This window comes from Lipotes vexillifer, unplaced genomic scaffold (assembly GCF_000442215.2).
Source record: "Lipotes vexillifer unplaced genomic scaffold, Lipotes_vexillifer_v1.1 scaffold419, whole genome shotgun sequence".
Lineage (NCBI taxonomy): Eukaryota > Metazoa > Chordata > Mammalia > Artiodactyla > Lipotidae > Lipotes > Lipotes vexillifer.
In genome coordinates this window covers 858,526-881,137 of record NW_006786333.1, presented here as the reverse complement: position 1 = coordinate 881,137, position 22,612 = coordinate 858,526, and the positions used below count along the sequence as shown (strand labels likewise).

Genomic DNA, 22,612 nt, shown 5'->3' with positions numbered 1-22,612 from the left:
AAGTGGGAAAAGCTAGAAAGAAGAACTTTGAAACTCTGGAATGGAATTGCAGGTGATATGAATGTACAGTTTTAGAAATACATACACATATGGATATTTATGTATTTTTATATGTATGTAGATATGCATGTACATAAATTCATTTCCTAGCTCTGTACACTGAAAGGAGCTAGTAGCAGTAACACTTCAGCAGCAATGAACACAACTGTTAAGTTTCTAAATATCATCATCTACTAAAAGAAATCAGGGATCATTGGAAAAATGGCTGATTCAAGGGCTGGAGCTCAAAAAGCACAATACAAGCATCTTATTGTGCAAGAAAGTGGGGAAGTGCTTAAAGAATGACAGGCATGTCAAAAGGATACAGGAGCCATCTTAAAGCTACTCCTGACTGACCAAATCTAGGACAATCTGGTTAAGTTAAAAACATAACTTACTGAATAAAACAGGAATCCATACTGACATAGAGAAATAAACAGAAAGAAAAAGGAAACCTCTTCTATAGTAAAATACCACCTAATAAATGCAGAATGAATGATGGAAGGAGAAATTGTCATGTGTAATTCAATCAGGCAGCTATTATCAATGAAGGCTAAGGCCTTCAATGAGGAACATAATCCTAAGAAAGTTTAGCTTAGAAATCTTAGGAAGTTTTCTAAGGAAGTTTAGCTGTGGTACATGTTTTGATCAGAAAGGTAGTTTTCTCTTTGCTCTAGTAGTTTTATAATTTGTACTAGTTCTTTGTTTTCACTATCATTTGTTTTTCAAAAAATGTTAAGATTAAAAATCACATCTCATCAAACTGAATTGTAAAACTTCTACTGTATCTTTATTTTAAGGAAAAATGAGAATAAAATTATCCTGTTTGTCCTGCCCCCCTCCAAAAAAAGAACAGAATAGTGGTATAATCTCAGTATAACTCTCCAGACAGTATTAATTTCAAAGAGAAAAATGGTGATTTTATGGTATAGAATCTTGGCAGACATCAACATGACTGAGTGACCATGGTTACCACCTCTGGGGATAAAACAGGTCCACATTATACGACCCCTACTGTAATGCACTAAGAGAACAGCATTCATTTCTGAAGTATTCTTGCCATAATGTAAGCAGGAACCCTGATTGTGACCTCATCTTCATAAGAAAAGGTTGAAGGGACAGGTTGATCCATAAACATCTCACAAAAGGTCTGTACTCTTTTGAAAGAAAAAGACAAGAATTATTCTTGATTGATGAGAAGCTGATGGAACAATTGGTGAAATCTCAGTAACGACTGTGCCTTGGGATATGTAAGAAGTACCAACGTTGATTAAAGAGTGCTGTGTGATGGTTATTTTTGGAGAAATACAGAAAGAAGTATTTAAGGGTAATGGGGCATTATGTCTATAGCCTGGTCTTAATGGTTCTGAAAAAGACTAATGATAATGGATATGGACACATGTGATAGGGTAATGGATCAAATGGGGAAGATAAACATCAACAGCTAAATTATCTGGATGTTCTTGGTAATGTATCTTATAACTTTTATGAAAGTTTGCAGTTATTTCAAAGTAACTTGTTTTTAAAAAGCAAAGGCTGCTTACTGAAGCTGTTAATAATATTATAAATTTGAGGGTAATACACCGATATACTTTATATATAATTCCAAACACAGGTTTTCACTTCCACAAAGAAAAAAAATTCTTTAATTACCATAGTTACCTTGCCCATTGGTTTGGGTTGTAGTTGGTGCACCAGCAGGAGCTGCAGGCGGTGGCTGTGCTTGTTGTTGATAATAGTGAGCATAATAAGCAGCCCAAGCTGCTGAATTTGGATCTGTTCCTGTTTTAGCTAGAATAAACACAAGTTCTATATTTGTATCTAAAGTCCATAATCAATCACACACACACCTCTCTAGCAAATATATAGACCCCCAAATTAACATTAAAAAACAGTAAGTGTACACTTTCAAATTCTTCTATTATTTTTACTGTCATCAATAGCTTTTATTATAGAAAACTTAGGCTCAGAGATTAAGTAACTTTCCTAGTTCCTAGAAAACTAGTGACTGGCAGAGTTGGGATACGAATAAAGATCTTTTGGTTCCAAATCCAATGCTTTGTCTCAAACCATCCTGTGCCCTTCCTTTTCTAAACCAGTTTTGCCTCAGGCACAACAGTTTTATGTGGCAGATGACTAAAGGAAAGGAATTCTAGGGACTAACCTGTACAAGAAAGAATTATTTTACAACTATGAACTCTGTCCTATCTTGTTTTCAATGAAAAGACAACTTAAAAACCTTGGAAAAAGAAACAGATTCGCCATATTTCAGTGATTATCCTAAAAGGTAAACTTGATGTCACTGCCCTATTTGAAATTCATTAATTTCTTGGAGTCTTTAGGGACTATTAAAGCTTTTAAGTACAGATTATCATTCAACATATTTAACAAGATATTTGGACACACTCGCTTATACTTTCCCTTCCAGCCTCCTCTCCCTGCTGTCAATATTTTTCCAACACTCAAGTTCTGGCCACAGTAAATTGGCTGTACTTTTCAAAAGTCATCATGCTCGTATTTGGGCGTTTCACCATGTTTGCTTCCTCTGCACTTGACTGTCCCTCACTCATCCTTCATAAAAATCAAGAGATGCATTAAAGTTTGAGACTTCTCAGTCTGAAACAGCAATCCTCTTACTGATCCTGTCTTTTATACTGGGTGTATCATATGATACTATAGGTATATCTTTATTAGTTTATATCCTGAAGAAAGATGTAATTTCCTCAACCAGATTCTATATCTATATGTAATCTATTTAGCCTTCATCCCAAATGGGCAGCAATAAAACAAAGGTTAGTGATGTTTGAGAAAAAAAAGGGTAAGGATTCCCAGAGTGATCCAATGTCTAAGGTGATACAATTATAAGGCATTATGCCACTCTCCATAAGTTTCTAAATACATGTATCCCAATACATAGTATCATTACCTGTATAGTAATTAATAATAATATGTCACTTACAGCACGTCTAGATTGAGAAACTGAGATAAAACACTTTTAGGAAATGATAGTTACACTCTTAAAATGTGTAGACCATATATGAAAACCAGTCTCATAATTACATATAACTAATACTTACTGAGAACTTACTAAATTCACTCATTATTATATTCATTCATTTACTTATTATTTTATAGATAAGAAAACAGATTTAAAGAGGTTCAAGACTTACTATCCCGTAATAATGACTAGGACTTATTCAAGTCTGTTTCACTCTAAGTATGTGACTTTAACAACCCAGTAATTTTTTTATAGAAACAGATTTTAATTCAGAGAATACAGACTTTACTGTCAATATAGGGCCACATTTAAATACCAGGATGTTTAATACAAAGTAATGAAACAATTTCATTTTGGTTTTTACATATAAGCAATATCTAACCCTAGCTGTTATCTTTTAGCAAAATGGGTTATTTCTTTCCCAAAGGCATTGCTGAAAGCCACATTCATTAACCAATTCTTTCACTGATGACTTCACCACTACCCTAAGTGGGAAAATGAGACTGTGAGACAGAGACCACTTCTTATTCCCATCATTTCTCTCAATCATACTACCTACCCAAACAGAGCATCCAAATAGGTGCAATCCTGCAGATCCAAGTTACCCAATATAAATCTGCCCCTTAATTTTCTCAATCTCTTCAGTGGTGGGATTCTTCTGCTTAATAACACCATACCAATTAGCTTACAAGAGGGAAAGAAAAATCCTTCCATTCTTTAAACACTATTATACAATAAATCATATCTGACCCTTCTTAAGTCCTTCTAGCACAGTATTGCTAGCATTTTAAGTACGCATCTCTACAGAACGTAAATTCGTTGCTGCATACTCAGACCTTAGCGCACACAGTTTAGTTTCTTGAATGTGTGGGAGTTGTGGTTATTTGGTAACTGTCATGTTGTATCATCATGTTCCAAAGAGCATATACCTCCTATGAAATTAAGGTATGTTATAATACAGGGCCACCCTTAACTCCAGAAATGTTTAATAAAATTCACTAAAACAATTTCATTTAAATTATTTTAGTTTTTTAAAAAATAAGTATAGGGCTTCCCTGGTGGCGCAGTGGTTGAGAGTCCGCCTGCTGATGCAGGGGATGCGGGTTCGTGCCCCAGTCCGGGAAGATCCCGCGTGCCGCAGAGCGGCTAGGCCCATGAGTCATGGCTGCTGAGCCTGCGCGTTCGGAGCCTGTGCTCTGCAACGGGAGAGGCCACAACAGTGAGAGGCCCGCGTACCACAAAAAAAAAAAAAAAAAAAAACTAAAAAGTAAGTATACTAGTGTCAAAAGGAATCCTTAATTCAGTACCTTCCTTGAAACTACTCCAGTGAAAGAGGCCTAAGAGGTATGTAGTAGGTGAGAAAAAAAAAGGGATCATAAATAAAAGTTACTGGTTTCAATTAATGCTCTTTGACTGCGATGGAAAGAAAACCGCAGGGTGGGAAAAGATTCAAGGATAGAATAAAATGTAACAGATACAAATCACATCTGAACAGAGAAAATATTTAACTAAATTGAGAGTTCCAACATGCAGATATTTAATACAGGCCTGCTTTTTACTCATGTGAAGTTATATCAGAAATACTAAAATAGGCAACTTACATATCTTATTTGAGTATTTGGAAGTTTAATGCCCAAGGATTAAACACTCCAACTGACTCTCACGCAATTTTATAAATAAATATACACTATTCTTTCATGGATAATGTCACAATTAACATACATTTGATGGCACTAGCATCTAAAACCTAAGACACTATACTCCTTCCTATACTGTTGGCTTTTAGCATTCTGCTAGATCACTTCTAAAGTAGAGAAAGCCAAATGCAGGTAGAAAAAGACCTACGAAAATAGACCATACTCACAACAGTCTTATACACTGTAGTAGAACCAGAACCTAACGCTTCTGCTGAAGGAGTGAAACAAGTGCAGAAAATGCACACAATGTAGAATCAACACTAGAAAATTTATAACTATAACAGGAGTGGCAAACAAAAACACAGATTACACCCAAATGATAAGCATCTTTTACCTGGATCTGGAGGGGCCTGTTGCTGCCAATGTGGATACGCATTTCCCCACCCCTGGGGAGCATAAGGGGCTGGAGGACCACTGAAAACACAGAAATCAATTTTAAAATAGCTTCCCAAAATCTAGAATCTTTGAGGAAAAGCCTAGAACCAAACTCAAAACTTACTGAGGAGCAGGGCCAGGTGGTCCCGGATTATAAGGTGCAGGGTTATATGGTCCCATCGGAGTTCCAGGCCCAGGGGGCCCAGGAGGCCCATGGGGGCCTGGGACACCATGGGGCCCATGGGGTACAGGTGGCCCTAAAGGATTTACTGGGCCCTGCAAAAAAAGCAAAAGACAAACAAAAATCAGAAAGACAGTAATGGTTAAACATTTCAAAGGCCAAATAACCTTCCATTTCTACCCTCTTACCTAACCACAAGCAATCTAAAATTTATGATTTTCCTTCATCTCCTCACTCATGTTGCAAAACTTCTGAACTCTACCATATTAATGAGGCATGTAAAATTAATTAAAATCAACAGCATTAGCAAAGAACTGAAACATTAACTTTACCTTCTATTCTTTTCAGGCTATTCCCTTTTCCATTATTTCCCTTTCCTTGTACAATTTTTACTTTTACTAGCCCTTTATCATCTTAATCATGGAAGCTTATCAAATATCAAGTTCTTACCTCTAGCTCTTCTCTCTCTGCATCTACTCTACATCTATTCACTTAACATTGTAATCAGAGAACCATGCTGACAATACAGTCCTCAAATTGCTTAGGTCTCATATTGTGAACTGGCTATTGAATACTTCCCCAATAATGTAATAAGTTCTCACTCAACAAACCAGTCCTTCTCACAGCCTTCCTGTCACTGAGCCCCATTTCAATCAATAATTTAATTCATTTCCTCCCTTACCCTTTTTATCATAATTTTCTGAATACCATGAAGATTCCCTTTTTAATTGATTTAACAAATCAGGATATTTCGTATCCATTTCATGCCACATCATAATTAATAATGCTTAGTTGATTCTTCTTTGATAATCCAACTTGTAAGGACCACTAGATTTAACTGTTCTAAAATAAAATATTCCTTTCATGCAGTTAATACTCACCATGTGACAATTTGGACAAAAATGCTTAATCTATATATGGTTGTCCATTTTCTCACTGCAATAAAGCCAAACTTCAAGACTTTCATAATAACTTGTCTCTTTAAGTCTCTAACTGCTGTCATTATCCCTCACTTCAATTATACATAACCTTTCCTTTGCAAATAGTAAAAAAAAAAAAAGGATTATTGAAAAAAGGTAGCAACATTTTTACAGGGCTTTGTGCTAGGCACTCTTTTAAGGGATAAACACACATACTTCAAACATTTAATCTCTATAACCCTAAAAGGTAGGTAGGATTATCCTCACTTTCAGATGAAAAAGAGGCAAAGAGTGTAATTATCTTCCCCCAAGGTCACACAGTCAGTAAATGATTCAGAGTATTTTGAACCCAAATAGCCTGACTCAAGAGTCCAAGTTCTTCTTAAGAGCTTCTCTTGAACAACCTATCTAGTCTGCCCATCAATCCAGAAGCAATGCTGATGATAGCAAAATCCAAAACCAAGATGCACTATTCATTTTTCTGGCATCAATTCCTGCCATTACTGAGTCCAACAATTATCTTCTTCATTTTTTTGAACAATTATACTTATTCTCCATACCACAGAACTTATGTTTGTGTATATTTTTATAAGGTATTCTTTTTTTTTTTAATAAATCTATCTATCCTACCTACCTACCTACCTACCTACCTATCTTGGTTGTGTTGGGTCTTCGTTGCTACATGAGGGCTTTCTCTAGCTGCTGTGAGCGGGGGGTACTCTTTGTTGCAGTGCACAGGCTCCTCATCGCGGTGGTTTCTCTTGTTGCGGAGCATGGGCTCTGGGCGTACGGGCTTCAGTAGTTGTGGCATGTGGGCTCAATGGTTATGGCTCACGGGCTCTGGAGAGCAGACTCAGTAGTTGTGGCACACGGGCTTAGGTGCTCCACGGCATGTGGGATCCTCCCGGACCAGGGATCAAACCCGTGTCCCCTGCATTGGCAGGTGGATTCTTAACCACTGCGCCACCAGGGAAGTCCCCATAGGGTATTCTGAAGTGTCTTTTGTACATCTATTTTTGTTTTCCCAAGCAGAGAGAAACACCCCATTCACAGCATGGCAAACATCAAGAAGAACTTTCCTAAGATACTCTAATTATTATTAACAATTTAAGATGCTCGTTCACGTTAATTCTTCATAGTAAGATAAACACAGTAAAGCACTATTTCCTCACTATTTCCAAATCTGACCATGCATCAGAATCACCTGGAACATCCTTCTAAAATTAGATGCTGGGTCCTACTGCAGACATTCTGAATCAGAACTGTGTACATTATATGTGTCAAGGTGTAAAGCACCCAAGCGGTCGACATTTTAAAACTCCCCAGACGACTGTCAGCCAGTCTAAGAATTAGGATTTATAGATTTCTACTTTACTGAGGGGGCAGGCATCTGATTCACCTTTACTTCACCAAAGTTGGGTAAGCAAGCCCTTAATAAATAGTGACTTCCTGTTAACTGCCTCCTTCAGGTATATTCCGCAATCTTCCACCAACCCTAATACCATAACTCAAGTAATGCTATCCTCTTATTTACCCACCCTCAAGTACAATGTTCTGAACACCTGTAACTGTGTATTAACTGGGTTATTTTCATCGCTGAAAAATCTCTTCTATATTTTACGTTTCTATTACGTGACCAGACCTATAATTTTAGAGTAGAAATTAACATTTTTCTGTACAGCACTTATAGGAACATATGAATTAATGTCTTATTTAACTAACAGGATCTGTGCTATCAATTGGATGCTTAAAGCATACTCACACCAATCTTTTCTTCTATGAGTTGTCGAGCATAGTCTATTTGCTGTGGAGTGCCACGAATTGTAAATAACTTCATATTAGGATCTGCATTAGGGGGAGGATTTCTCTGAAGTTCTATTCTTGCACCAGACTGTTGGCTTATGCTTTTTATGGTTTCACCTCCTAAAATCAAAGCACAGTAATTTCTCTAAAGATTCAAAGGATATAGAGGAGCTATTCAAAACAAACTGGTCACAATTAAGAAGGAAGGTATGAACAGTATCCCATTTGCCAATATTCTACTAGAAGTTTCCATTTATTCTACACTTTAAGTCAAATTATATGAAGCATTTCACACATTTAAGTTTTAAGACATAACTTAGTATGTCTGCACCCAACCTTAAAATGAATTATATCAAAATAATTGCTTCAAAGAAATTGCTTTTCTAAGCAATTTAATATAAACTAACACAATGATTTAAAAATTCAAAAATTTAAAAACATGTCAGGAAACAGCAAAATAAACAAAAACACTAACCACTTTCTAGGTCAGAAGAAAAATTTCTTACACTAATAATTATACTGTTGGTTCCCTTCTCTAGAAGCCAATGTGATTCAAATCCCACTCTTGACTTAAGTACATATAAAGCCCTTCATTTAGGTTTTAGGTGTTACTATCAGCGTTAAGAACACTTTTCTACTAAAACACAGCCCCCCAAAAATTATTGCTACTCATTTACAACGGCAACAGAAATAGCATCCAGAACCGTTAAATTATTAACCACCCATTAATAGTTTTAAATACATTGCCTTTTCCTATTATTAATCCAGTTTTCCCAGTTGGTACAATGAAATTAAATTCCTGTAGTCCACCAGGTGGTCCCATGTTCCAGTTGCCTTGACCTCTACCCCTTCCTCGACCACCAGGTCCAGGTCCACCAGGATTACCAGCCTAAAAGAGGGGAAAGACAAAGTCAGAAATATGCTCTTCTTTCCACAGTAAAATTATTACACATCTATTTCCCTTAACTTTCATTTTCCTAAATGAGAAGTTTAGAGAAGCTGGGACACACCTTGGCCCAAATAATCAAGAAATGACCACCACCATTTATTCCTTTTATGCCGTGGTGAATAAAGCAGTGCACTTATATGTAGCTGCCGTCCTGCTCCAAAATGTTCACCTTAAAGCAATTTAAACTTTCTAGCTATTAATAAAGTATCACCAAACAGATTCTGATAAAAATAATATGGAGGGGGACTTTCACATTTAATGAAGGAAAGTATTTTAAAAATGAAAACAAAACAAAACAATGAAAATTTAACATTCTATCAAACCTGAACACTTCGAAGAAGGTCTGTAATAATTTCTGCAGCATGTTGACATCGGTCTGGAGGTCCTGTTATTTGTGCTATTCTATCTGGTGTCGTTCCATCATCTTTAAACAAAGGAAACAAATTGGATTAATTTAGCATTAAATTAATTAGTGTCAAAAGTAACTGCCACCAACATTTAGAAAATAAATATATGTACTCACCTGGCTTAAACTGAATTCGAACACCAGCATCATTTTGTATTTTTTTAATCATCTCTCCATTTCTTCCTATTACGATGCCAACAGCAAATCTTGGAATGGGGACCTTACGCAGAGAAGACCAAGCATTAGGAAAGCCATTTCCTGAAAAATTAATCTGTCCCAAACCATAGAAGTACTATATTTATATCAAAGAGGTTGGCAAGATACAAAGTACACATTATGTATTCTCAGGTAGAAAGGGGGGCGGGGAAAGACAGTATAATGTTAGAGAAGACTATGTAAAACAAAACAGGAAAAACCTTATTTTATTTATGGACTAGCATTCAACCACTTCTAAATTGGTATTTTTACTTACATCTATTCCTTCATTTCCTCCTATTCTTGACCCATACTCATTTCGAACTTCTCTGAAACCACCTTGATCACGAATTAATTCTAACACCATTTCCTTGGCTTGCTGAAGTAGAAAAAATTACCCAATTTAGGAATCGTGTCTCAAAACACTGTAATTATTCATGCATGTGTTCCCCCTCTGCCATCCACCCCAAATCCCTCTTTGTAAAATATAAACTTAAGTTTACTTGAACTTTGTATGGGTCCCCTGTAATCCTAAGAGGTTTGTCAGCACCAGTGTTCTGAGGTCCATCTTGGATCATAACCATTTTAACTCCAGCCCGTTCCTGTTAATCACAGAAATCAGATGTATTAAAAAGAGGGGAGAGGAAGGAAACGGGCTTCAAAACAGACAAAAAGTAATCATTTTATAAACATAGTAATACCTGAAGTTGTTTAATAGTCTCTCCCCCCTTTCCAATGACTAATCCTGCTTTGCTAGCTGGAATCATGATTTCTTGAACCGCATTTCCTGGCCCATCACCATGATGGAAGCCGGGGGCTGGTCTTCCTTTTTCAACAATCTGGTCCAGTAACCGTTTTGCTGATCTGTTAACAAATTAATAGCCAATACAAAATAAGATCATCAGGTACTCCTCCCATCCCAATTCAGGATAAGGTGGCCTAAAACTAAATTTTAACAATTAAAAGAAAATGCCATGAGTGTCAAAGACTGAAACCACACAATAAATTTTCTAGGTATCAACATATAATCAATATTTTTGAGAATAGCCCAAAATTTCCAAGACACACCCTACTTCTAAAGTTACCTCAGAATAAAGCTCATTCTTCCAAAAATTAAACAATGTGTTTACTTTTTAAACCTTTACTTTGGTTACTCACATGTTAAAATTTATTTGTTCATTCAACAAATACTTAAGAAATGTCAACTATATGCCAGGTACTATTCTAGGTAGTGGGGTTACAGCAATGAAATAAAAAGACAAGGTCCTTGCTGGCATGGCTTAACTTCATTAAATAAGTAAAAATAGCAGGTTAAAGAAACAACATGTCATTTGTGAAGTGCTATAAAGAAAACCAAAACAAGATGAGGACAGGTTGCGTGTATGTATGTGAAGGGATGCTATTTTATGCAAAATAGATGAATGAACAATTCCCTGGCGGTCCAGTGGTTAAGACTCTGCGCTTCCACTGAAGCAGGCTCAAGTTTGATCCCTGGTATGGGAACTAAGATCCCAGAAGCCGCACAGCAGGGCCAAAAAAAAAGAAAAATGAATGACCTTACTGATAAGGAGACATGTGAACCAAGACCTGAAGGAAGTAGAGGAGTGACTATGAAAATATCTGGGGAAAAATGTTCCAGGGAGAAGAAAACAGAAAAGTGCAAAGGACTCTAATGAGAAGCACACTTGGTGTGCTGAAAAAATAGAAAAGAGGCTAAATGGGGCTAGAACAGAGTTGAGTTGGGAGAAGAATGGTAAAATATGAAGTGAGAAAGGTGGCAGGTAAGCCAAGACATAATAAAGACACTGACTTCTACTCTAAATGGGAAAGCATTAGAGGATTTTTGAGCCAAGTAGTGATATGAATTGATTTATATTTTAAAAGGATCAGTATGGCTATACTATAATTAGACAAGGCTAAAAAGAATGGAGACACATTGTGGTAATATAGGCAAATGGTGTCATAGATAAGGTGATAGTATAGAAGGTGGCAAGAGGAGGCTGAATTCCAAATAACTGGGAAGGAAAAAATGCTTATGGATAAATGAGACTTTAGAGAAAGATAAAGTATTAAAACAGAGTTTTCATACACTGAAATGAGATGAACTAGATTGAGTAAAAGAAAAAGCATGGGCTGGAAAACAATGATTCTGTTTTTAACAATTTGAAGTTTAACATTTAAAGATGTCTAGTAGACATTCAACTTGACAGTATACTAAGGAAGCAGCTGGATATGAATCTGGAATTTAGGGAAAGAAATCAAGGCTGAAGATTCAAGCAGAGCTACCACCTTTTATGAGTTTTTTTGTAAAAGAGAGCAGAGAATTAGAAATGTGGGGTTTAGGGATGGTTTTCTGTTTAGAGGGATTTTCAAGCATGTTTATATGCTGTTAGAAATTTCCTAAAACAGGGGAAAAAAGAATAGCGCAGGAGAAAGTCAGTTCAATTGCAGGGACAATATCCTTCAGTAGGAAGGAAGGGCTGGAACATGATTTTCGTACTTACTGGACAGACTCAGGGGTTCCAGTTAACATACAAGACCTTTCTGGAAGGCCACCACTGTCTACAATTAAAAAGAAACAAAAATCTTAGGCCAAGAAAATGTTAACAGCATCGTTTTCACTAGCAACTTTAAAAATGCTAGTTTTCTTGTCACTTTGAAAATAATAGCAAGAGAATAACATTACCAGGAGCTATCTGTATTTTGCATCCAGATTCCTGTTGTATGCGTGAGATCTGTTCACCTCCTCTGCCAATTACTAGTAAGAAAAAAGAAAATTATTTGCTGAAAGATTTTAAAGTATGTTTTGATTATGTTTTTTCATAGCTTTAAAAAATTAGATTACTTACTAAATCCAACCATCCCATCTGGAACTTTGTATTCTTCTGTCATTACAGACCTGCTAAGAAATAACAGAAACCAACATTTTCCTTCAAAGAAAGATAGATAATTTGTTTATAAATAAAAGGTAAACATAAAAATGGAAATCTAATGGCTCCTAATAGCTTAAACTAGATTTCTAGGCACATACTTAAAATACTCAAAGTCAAAATATGGGGCCTGGAATAGTTAAACCCAGTATCTTAATTAAGGTCATACACATCAAGTGAGGAAGGTATGGTGGATGGAACAGTCTGAAGGCACGAACAAAAAGGAGTTGGGGTGCAGTTCAGGAGATATCATTTTAACAGTTATTTTAATTCAGCTTAGTTCTTCTAAAGTGTGGCTAATTCCACCCATCCTTTGAAATTACAAACGTATCTCACTCAAGAAAACAGATCATTTGCTATCACCTAACTGAGTCAAGGGAAATGAGCTATATATACCAAAAAAAGAAAAGGCAGACACATATTCACTATATACTAACTTGGCTGTGTTTCACATACAGTTCAACTAAAACTTACAAAGTGCTCTTTGAAAAGCTTTTATTTGACTATACCTTTGCTGCTGATGCATCGGTGGTAACTGTGTTCCGAAAGCTACCAAAAAATTAAATAAAGTGAGAATTTAATTTAATTGACATATATTTAACAATATAATCATTTTAAGCAATTCTAAAATCTTTCCCTGACACACAGACAACACCCTGAAGAGCACAAAATTTTATGCAGAATACTTAACACTGAGAGTGGGCAAGAAACTCAGTGAAATGGCAGACATTACTGGCAATAGCATAGAAGAAAAACTGTCCTTTTGCAAGCAGCATAAGCAAAGATTAAGAAATGGAGCTATAACCCCTATGTTCATAGCACCACTATTCACAATAGCCAAGACATGGAAATAACCTAAATGTCCACTGACAGATGAATGGATAAAGAAGATGTGGTACGTATATACAATGGAATACTACTCAGCCATTAAAAAGAATGAAATAATGACATTTGCAACAACATGGATCCAACTAGATATCCATACTAAGTCAGAAAGAGAAAGACAAATATATGATGTCACTTATATGCGGAATCTAAAATTTGACACAAATGATTCTACCTACGGAACAGAAACAGACTAGTGGACAGAGAACAGACTTATGGTGGTGGGGGGTGGTGCTGGGCTGGGGGAGGGATGGAGTGGGAGGTTGGGGTTAGCAGATGTAAGCTAATATGCACAGAATGGATAAACAATGAGTTCTTACTACGTAGCACAAAGAACTACATTCAATATCCAATGATAAACCATAATGAAATATATAACAACTGTACTTCAAAAACAGAGCTATAAAATAAATTGAACATGTAAAATGACTTAGCAACTAAATCTTAAATTATATTGATACATGGCCGAAATTGAACTGGGAGATAGGAGGTATATTTTTACAAATAAATTCATACAAGAAGATAATTTATGGCCTTCAACTAACTTCAAAGATACCCAACAAAACATAGGAACAAAGCCCTAATATTAAAATCCACAGTTACTTTAACTTTTAACCCAAGTTAAAATAAATACTTACAGTCATTTTGAGGAGCAACTTTCTTAGCATCTGGCTGATCTGTAAAATTAAGAGTCTTTTAATTTTTTGCCAGTAAGTACAAACATAAGACTTAGCTCCCCCATGCCCAATCAAGAATACCAATATAAACATTTACTGAAATAGCTGAGGGTATGGTTTATCATTTGAACCAAAACTGCCAAAACTCAACCCAAACACTTAGTGATTGAAAGAAAACAGCATTTCTTTCATTCTCTTCATGTTTAAAAGATGCACAGACATTAAAAAAAGTTCTTTTTTACGAAATCAAATCACTGACCTTAATGTATGTTAAGCACTTTAGAATGATACAAGACAAAGTATTTAGTCCGTTACTTAGCAAAACATCACATGCTAAAGTCTAATGATGCTTCCCACTGTAGGAACTGAAGATTGGAAGGAAAAAAACCTATCAAAATGTGAAAATTTGACATATCAAAAGTTGAGTGTATCTGACAGTGAACACAAAGCTATGCAAAATAAGTAAAAAGTCACATTGCAAGGCAATCTCAATCTGAACTGTTCTACTGTTCCTAACCAAACATTTCACAGCATAAACTTCAAAAGAAACTCAAACAACTACATGACTTCATCTTTATCTACATCCTTTACACACATGAATACAATGCGTACCTTAGAATAGACAACCTACAGCTCAAAGTACTACATTCTCCTCCCCCCTTCAAACTTAAATGATTAAACATCAGAATGTTGTGCAACAAAAATTCAGACACATAATCCAAGAAATATTTGTGTCCATTTAAGAATCCACTGGTTTATTTCACGTTTACATACTGAACACAGGTAATAAATAAAAATTCCTGCCTTTAAAAGGAGAGGGCATTCCCTCCCAGTGTGTTGTACTGCTCGGACTTGTCCAAGAGCCATCTACACATAAAATAAAAAGAATACATTACATACAACATCTGAAGCATCATTAGCTCATTTTTTTTGTATATTAAAACCTCACTATAAATGTGAAAGACACTTAAATAAAAGGAAACCAAGCACTCCTGGTCAAAAGCTACAAATACATTCTATACGCTCATTCAGAATCCTCCTTTTAAAAAAAAAAGGGCAAAAAGAAAAGGTATCAAAATTCATACATCAAATCTAAAACAAAAAAATATGTGCAGACTTCTACGTTCAGAAGGTTCAACAATTATGTTTTTAAAAAATACAAGGCACTGTTTATCTACTGTTTTAAGCCACATTTTGAGTTAAACCTGAAACACAAAACAAGGTACTAAAACAAACAAAAAATGGTATAACCTGCAACACAACTAAAGTAGCAAACTATAACAACTTCAACCTTTAAAGTGAAATGTGAAATAACAAAGTAATGAGAATACAGCATCTCAGATTAATTCATGTATGATGAGAAAAACCCATGAAATGTTTCCTAAACATTTTGTATTTTTGTTTTCTTCAGTATATTAACAAGTCGTCTGTGCAAACTATCAATCTGGCACAATCCTAAAAGAGGGAAAATGATGTTCTCTAGTAAGACAAAACTGGCTGGTTAACTCAAATTTTACCTACCTTGTCTAGGTCTCTTTTCCCCCCTCTCCTTTTGAGTCCAATATAACCCTTACAATTTTAGGAACCTTATGATAAAAGCAATGTTTCAAAAAAAGAACATCTGAAAAATACTGAAAATCACTTCAACTAAACTCTGTGTAAAACAATTTAAAATATTTATGGCTATAACTTACCTCCATCTTCCAAAGGTCTTTTCTGTCCCCCATAACCATAGTCATTTGAATTCAGTGATGTACCAGCATCACCTCCAATTTTTGCTGCAATCTTAAAAAACAAAAAACACACCGTCATTAAGGATAGCATCATAACTACATTATTTCCTAATATATGCTAAATATCTATCACATAAGAAAATTAATTTGATAGACAAATTAAAATTACAGTTCAATTTATTACTATCATTAATAACTTCAGAGTTAACAAATAATCATCATCTGGAATTGCTGCTGATATATCTCTATAAGAACAAAGAAATAATCAATTAAGAATCTTTAGAAGACTGACCAAATAACTTTGAGGAAAATATGGATCCTAATTCTATCTTCTCCATGTCTCTCTCCCATGACTCTCTCTATGTTGGTATAGGGAGAACGTGAACATGCTAAGGCTGTGCTGTCCAATAAGGTAAAATGCTAGCCACATTTGGTTACTGAGTATTTCATATGTCTAGTCCAAATTGAGATGTACTTCAAGTGTAAATGCACACCAGATAGCGAAACCTTACAACAAATATAAAGAATGTAAAGCATCTCAAAAATTTTTATATTGAACACGTTAAAATGGTAATATTTTAGATATGCTGGGTTAAACAAAACATGTAACTTGCATTATACTTCTATTGGACAATCTTTTTCTAAGGGAACAAGGAGGTGTGGAGGAAGCCTGGGAAGTTGTACATCTAAGGAAGTCTCTGTTATAGAACCACAACTCATTTCATTGTTAGAGACTTAACTTTTAGAGTGGGGTAAACATCGTATAAGAAACACCAGCCTCGGGCTTCCCTGGTGGCGCAGGGGTTGAGAGTCCGCCTGCCGTTACAGGGGACACGGGTTCGTGCCCCGGTCCGGGAAGATCCCACATGCCGCGGAGCGGCTAGGCCAGTGAGCCATGGCCGCTGGGCCTGCGTGTCCGGAGCCTGTGCTCCGCAACAGGAGAGGCCACAACAGTAAGAGGCCCGCGTACCACAAAAAAAAGAGAAAGAAACACCAGCCTCAAGTCATAAGTGGGGCACAACCAGGGGTTATTTACTGCATTTTTCTATGAAAAGGGAAATGGAACTAAAATTGCTGAGTGCCAGCAAAAGGCCAAATTCTGTACTATAATAAATGCTTTATACTCATTTTGTCACTGAATCATCACAACAATTCTATGAGGTAGAGTACTTAGTGAGATAGATATCCATTTTACAATTGAAAAAAATCTCAAGAGGTAACTTAACCAATGTTACATAGTAAGTCAATGGTAGAGAAGTCCCAATTTCTACACACCTCCTTGGCAGTTACTACAAGTGGTAATCACCAAAGATGGGTGATGGGCTCATTAAAGTTCACCAAGTTATTCTTTTCAATTCTGAGTATGCATGAAATTATCCATGATAAAAATTAACAGAAAATGAAACTTTTGGTGACTGGAATTCTTCTAGAAAGGTGTTGATGTGGAACTAAACCAAGTGCCTCAAGCTTCATTATAATTAGAAAACTGGAAAGGATAAGGGTATTCAACGACTTGAATCCAATATGTATCACGTAAGTCCTAAACATGTATCAGTTCCCATATACCAAATGTATTTCCTAGGATTCATAGGTTTCCCTTTTTCTCATCTGTAAATGCAAACACCCACCACAAAGCATATTAGGATTAAATATAAAAATGCTCAACAAGAAAGGTATACAATTATATATTTTCTGACTTTATAGCTTTGGTCACTCTAACCTATCTTAATCATCTTTCACTTTCTCAAAAGCTTATTCGAATCTTTGATCTTATTAAAATCTTACTTCTTTCCTGAAAGTTTTCCTCATCACACCTGAGAACTGCCTTTCCACCCTTCAGTTTTAAAGCAATCAGCATTTGAATTGCTCCTTAGGAAATTTAACATACTGCTAGGCATTGAAGTTATGAGGAAAATATTTCTGGTCCAAGGAAAGAGTTAATACTAATGAAAGAAAATGGTTTAGGCTGGTAATACCTTCTGCAGTTAGTTAGCTTTTATAAACACTGAGTTTGCAAAGCAGCACTCCTTGAACTCCAAGGAACTTCTGCACAGAAAAAGGATATTTATTTATACCTCCCTATCCACTGAATAGTTCTAAAAATATCCAACTGAAAATAAAATTGATCTTTAGTTCACTCAGAAGAACCAGTTAACACCATCTCAAAAATTCAGAACCAATACAAAAACATTAGAGAAGAACTTTTAGAAAAAATACTAACACAGATTTAATCAATTCTCCAAGATCAACAGAAAACATACACTTCCTAGGTCACTGCACAGAATTTAAGAGAAACAGTAATTCCTAAAATCCAATCTCTAACTATATAAAATTCTTATGAGACTAGTAGAATTAAGTGTAGGTAACTTCTTTGATTTACAATTTACAGTAAAAAGTCAAGCTTTCCATTTGGACCCTGCCTACTTCTCAAATGAGTAAATATTTTTTGTGCTTTCAATGTTTTAGCATTTTCCACCTTTCTTCATCAATTATTCCTAGAATCCAAGAATTTTGGAGTTGAAAGGAAATTTGAGATTATTCAGTCATACCACCTGATTTTAGAGATTAAAACGACAAGAACAAAACCACAAACAACAACACACAAAAAGCTGATTTTCAGAAGTAATTACCTAAATGCCCAAAATGACTATCTCCTAATTTTCAGTCTACATGCTTCCTTAGGCTTTGGGGTCCAACCGTGATTTGGGGTCAGTGGTAATTCTGGTTTTACTGCTTTGTGTCCTTGCCAAATTTTCTTAAGCATTTTGTGCCTCATTCATCTTCTGTGTACAAAAGAGATAAATAGTTTCTACACTTACCCTGTAGAATAGTTGTGAGAATTAAATGAATTAATATAAATATGCTTAGCACAGAGCCTAATATGTAGCATATAAATTGCCAGTTACTATGAACAAATCAGCACACTTTAATTCAACTATAAAGCAGGTTCACAAGACTTCAAATATTCAATTTAAAAAATTTAACAAGTTTTTATTTGTACTGGCCAAAGATATACACTTTGAAAGAACATAATTATTTTCAGAACAAAATTTCATTACTGCTTTAATTCATTAAAGATATCTGTTGATTCAATTCAATAAATAATGAGTACCTACTATGGGCAAGGTCCTAATGGATTCAATTCCTATGCACCAGAAATGTGAAGAGGCTAGAAATATTACTAGCCCACCACTTTATTAGCATTGTCCCCTCTTTACAGCCCAGAAATCTTTGCTTATTATCACAATCAAGCTTTGCTATTCCATCTCAGAATGTGTTAAAAAAACAAAAACAACCAAACAACCCCCCCACCCCGCACACACTCAAATGCTAGTTTTCACTGAAGATTAATGCTAAGTAAAAAGTCAACAGTCCTATTTTATAAATTTTTCATTGCATTCAAACATAATACAGTCTGAATTACTTTCACAATTATCAAGAAAGAGATTTCAAGAACTGAGTACTTAACTAATTTAATGGTTGTTTAGAGGGAAAGTGATGAGGATTGATATTCTTGCATAACCTGTGATCTACCACTATACTTAAGTCTCATTCTCTGATTCACTTCTATCTTCATATAACCTTAAGGGGAAAAAAGTAGATAGATATATCTCAATTTTCCAGTGTTTCAAAGACAGAACTTGTTATCAGTGTGATCACTAAAGATCTAATCGAAGAATTTCAACATCACCCTCTGCAGTTACAGTTTGAAATACCCAAATATAAATTTCTAAAGTAGACAGGTTGGAAACCTAAACTAGAGAAGCAGTCTGGTGCCCCTGTGCTAGATTTAGCTCACAGAATATTATAAAAATCTGGAAATTTCACATTAAAAAAATTAGCTATTAGAATTCTCTGGAAAAAAGACTGAGCAACTCAGCCTCAATTGCCTCACGGCAACAATCAGCTAGAGTAAATGCTACTAGCATTTACTAGATAGGGACCAGGGATTCCCTAACATTTGTTCCGCTTTCCTGCACAACAAAGAACTATCCAGCTGAAATGCCAATAGCTTCCCAAGCAGTATGCAGCTCTTTGAAGGCAAGAAGCGTTCTTATACCTCTTCCTTCCAAAGAACACAGCACAATACTCTAGACAAAGAAAAGAAACTTAAGGTTAGATGGAGATTTTGGAAATATAATTCAGTATCCATTTAATATAGATAAGGAAAAAAGTACTTCAGGGATTAACCTAATTTGTCCCTTCAGCCCAAGCACTCTTCCCTATACTCCACTTACATAATCAGACAAGCAGCTCTACAACCAATATACCGAAGCATTCTCAAATGTAACCAGAAGGGGCAATTCAACTCAAATGCTAAATATGAGAATCTCAGATTTAAGATCAATTTTGTAGAAACAGTCAAATTACAGCAAAGACACTTGTAAATTTTATTACAGAAAGGGCACTGGGGCAGCTATTGGCATATAAACAGAGGACAAGAAATTCATAGTTTGAGGACATTTTCTATATTTAAAAAAGCAGTCTAAATAAGAAAATTGTCTTCAGAAGTTGTATCCACCTGTACCTTTTCTCACCTCATTTTCCACCCTCCTTCCCCCATCCAACCCTATCCTCCAGTGACTTCACTCTTAGGTTCTTGTCATCCCCAAAACCCCCATACCTTTGCACTTGCTGCTTCTTTCTCCACTGGTCAAACTCTCACTCATTCTTTAATGCCTTGCTTAAAGTATCAGTCCTTTACTTTGGCAGTTAGGTACCCCAATCCCTGGTGTTATGTACAGTACCTGATTCATAGAACTCTAAAGTGTTTATAGAACAAATGGATGAATTAACAGTGCCCATATTTTGTCTACTGTTTGAAAGCGTTAATCAGATACTTCTATTCTTTTGTCTTTGGTTCCTTGACCATCATAGCTTCCTAGAAGGCAGAAACCCAATTAACACATTTAAAAAGTCTCCAGTATTTATGTACAGTGTGTCATAAATTAATTCAATATGCTGGTTGAATAAAATAATTCAGGTGAGTCTTCCAATCCAATCTAATAAAACCCTTCTAACAGAGTTCCTGACATTATATAAACGTTTCAGTCACTATTCTAAACATGTTCAGAAATAGTAAATAAGAATTAGGTGAATAAATCGCAAAATTAGGGTTAATGATGACCTTCTCTAGACTCCTTGGAAAATTTCTGATTAAAAACAGGTACAGGTACATTTTTATTTATAATGTGTTCACATTATAAAAATATGAGCGCTTTGCTACATCACTACAGATTTTACGGATTTTGACTCAAATGATCCTTTAATCCAACCGGGGGGTGAAAAATAAGTTAACGAAGTGAACTCCTAATGTAATGAAAACATACCACAAAATTGGATTCTGATTACCATGAGCTTAACACTGTACTCTAAAAATGTCTAACATCTAACACACGCATCGTGTCATAACGAGAATATAAGATTCTTACCTTTACTTAGACACAAGTCCATACCAACATCACACGTTTTAAAATTACATTAAGGGGCTATCTAATAAAGTTCAAATAAAATCCTGGAATTTAACTTTTTTTTTTTTTTTTTTAACAGCTTTTGTTTGGGAAAGTGGTGCCTTCAGGGCAAATGTACGCACCTACGTAATACAAAGAGGTCTGGTCAGTTTACGACTCTGAACTGAGAGGCAGATTCAAATTGAAACTTAGGGTATAATGGCCCTGAAGCCATTTTGAGAAGTAAGAGGGAAGGAACCGTAGAACACGCATAAATCCCGCCCTGAAGAGGGATTCCAACGCGGAATACGAGTGCTCCCCTCTAATTTTCTTCCTTGAAGGTGTGAAAGTGTATGGTACCGAAAGATTAATTGCGGGAGAGCTCGAACGGGTTGGAAGCTCTAAAGACTGCTTTAATGACAGATCCCTTCCCTTACCATGGCTCCTGCGGACAGACCCTAGTCCTTTCCCAAACTCATTACTAGAAGCTTCCATACTATTGTGTAAAACTACGCGCGCTTTACCCCATGGAAGAGGATGTTCACTCCGAGGAAAAGGAAATGCTAACACCTTGGAGAAAAAAGCGCGAGTACCGCAGAAACAGGAGAAAAAAATCTAAAGCCATCTTCGCGTAGCACGCGTTGGGGTTCAAAGTGGCTTAGACACCAAGAACACAAAACCGAGTTCCAGCCTCTATTCGGTATTAGCAACATGGGGAAACGTGAGTCTCGTCACATTTCAGAGGGCGGAAGGGCACTTCTTTCCTCTTCCTCATGCGCGAAGAAGTAGCGGCCTACTCAGCCAACGGCCAATTACCGTGAGCTGTCGGGGTCTGGCCGCGCGGTCCAGACTTACCTGTCGGGCTCTCTGCAGCGCATCTTTGAAAGCATCGTTAACTCCTCCACCACCACCGCCGCCGCCTCCACCACCAGCTGAGCCAGAGGAGGGTGGAGGCACTGTTGAATAATCTGCCATGCCTACTCTACAGTGGCCGCTACCGCTTCTTCGCAGGAACCTCTCAACCAACTGCTAAGAAAGAAAGAAAATGGCGGCCGCCGAGGCTGTATCACATTCTTGTGCGACCATCGTGCCGTAGAGGGGCGGAGACTGAAAGAAGAAAATCTCGCGATGTTTTGAAGCAACGAGCTGGTGTGGGGGTGAGGCTGGAAAAAGCCAGGCAGCGAGATATCGCGAGAATTGTCTTCAGATTTCGCGAGAATGGGGTTTCTATCGGCGCCTCCTCTATGTGCGTTCTTGGGTTGAGGCGGTGCGGTTATCCCTCTGGTTAGTGGATAAGATTGGTGAGCTGGCCGCCGTCTGCTTGAATTTTTGAAAGCCTGGAGGAAAGAAGTAGTTTCTTATCGGTCGCCGCCT

At 36.4% G+C, this 22,612-nt stretch overlaps 1 protein-coding gene across 4 annotated transcripts in view; it reads right to left on the bottom strand.

The window, feature by feature from the left end:
• FUBP1 (far upstream element binding protein 1) overlaps window positions 1–22,336 on the bottom strand; it is a 30,142-nt gene extending 7,806 nt beyond the window's left edge. Inside the window, exons 1-18 of one of the 4 annotated variants that reach the window (XM_007458709.1) lie at window positions 22,094–22,279; window positions 15,750–15,840; window positions 14,860–14,922; window positions 14,017–14,055; window positions 13,003–13,042; window positions 12,413–12,465; window positions 12,250–12,321; window positions 12,068–12,125; window positions 10,265–10,427; window positions 10,067–10,165; window positions 9,841–9,942; window positions 9,486–9,588; window positions 9,286–9,386; window positions 8,761–8,902; window positions 7,973–8,133; window positions 5,234–5,385; window positions 5,069–5,148; window positions 1,702–1,830 (exon numbers count right to left, since the gene is read on the bottom strand). In XM_007458709.1, the coding sequence (XP_007458771.1) occupies window positions 1,702–1,830; window positions 5,069–5,148; window positions 5,234–5,385; window positions 7,973–8,133; window positions 8,761–8,902; window positions 9,286–9,386; window positions 9,486–9,588; window positions 9,841–9,942; window positions 10,067–10,165; window positions 10,265–10,427; window positions 12,068–12,125; window positions 12,250–12,321; window positions 12,413–12,465; window positions 13,003–13,042; window positions 14,017–14,055; window positions 14,860–14,922; window positions 15,750–15,840; window positions 22,094–22,213 (1,768 nt within the window). In that variant the 5' untranslated portion in view covers window positions 22,214–22,279. Of the gene's footprint in view, window positions 1–1,701; window positions 1,831–5,068; window positions 5,149–5,233; window positions 5,386–7,972; window positions 8,134–8,760; window positions 8,903–9,285; window positions 9,387–9,485; window positions 9,589–9,840; window positions 9,943–10,066; window positions 10,166–10,264; window positions 10,428–12,067; window positions 12,126–12,249; window positions 12,322–12,412; window positions 12,466–13,002; window positions 13,043–14,016; window positions 14,056–14,859; window positions 14,923–15,749; window positions 15,841–22,093 lie in introns of all 4 variants that reach the window. The other 3 variants (XM_007458712.1, XM_007458711.1, XM_007458710.1) reach the window with 3 other exon arrangements.
• Between the last annotated feature and the right edge of the window lie 276 nt (window positions 22,337–22,612).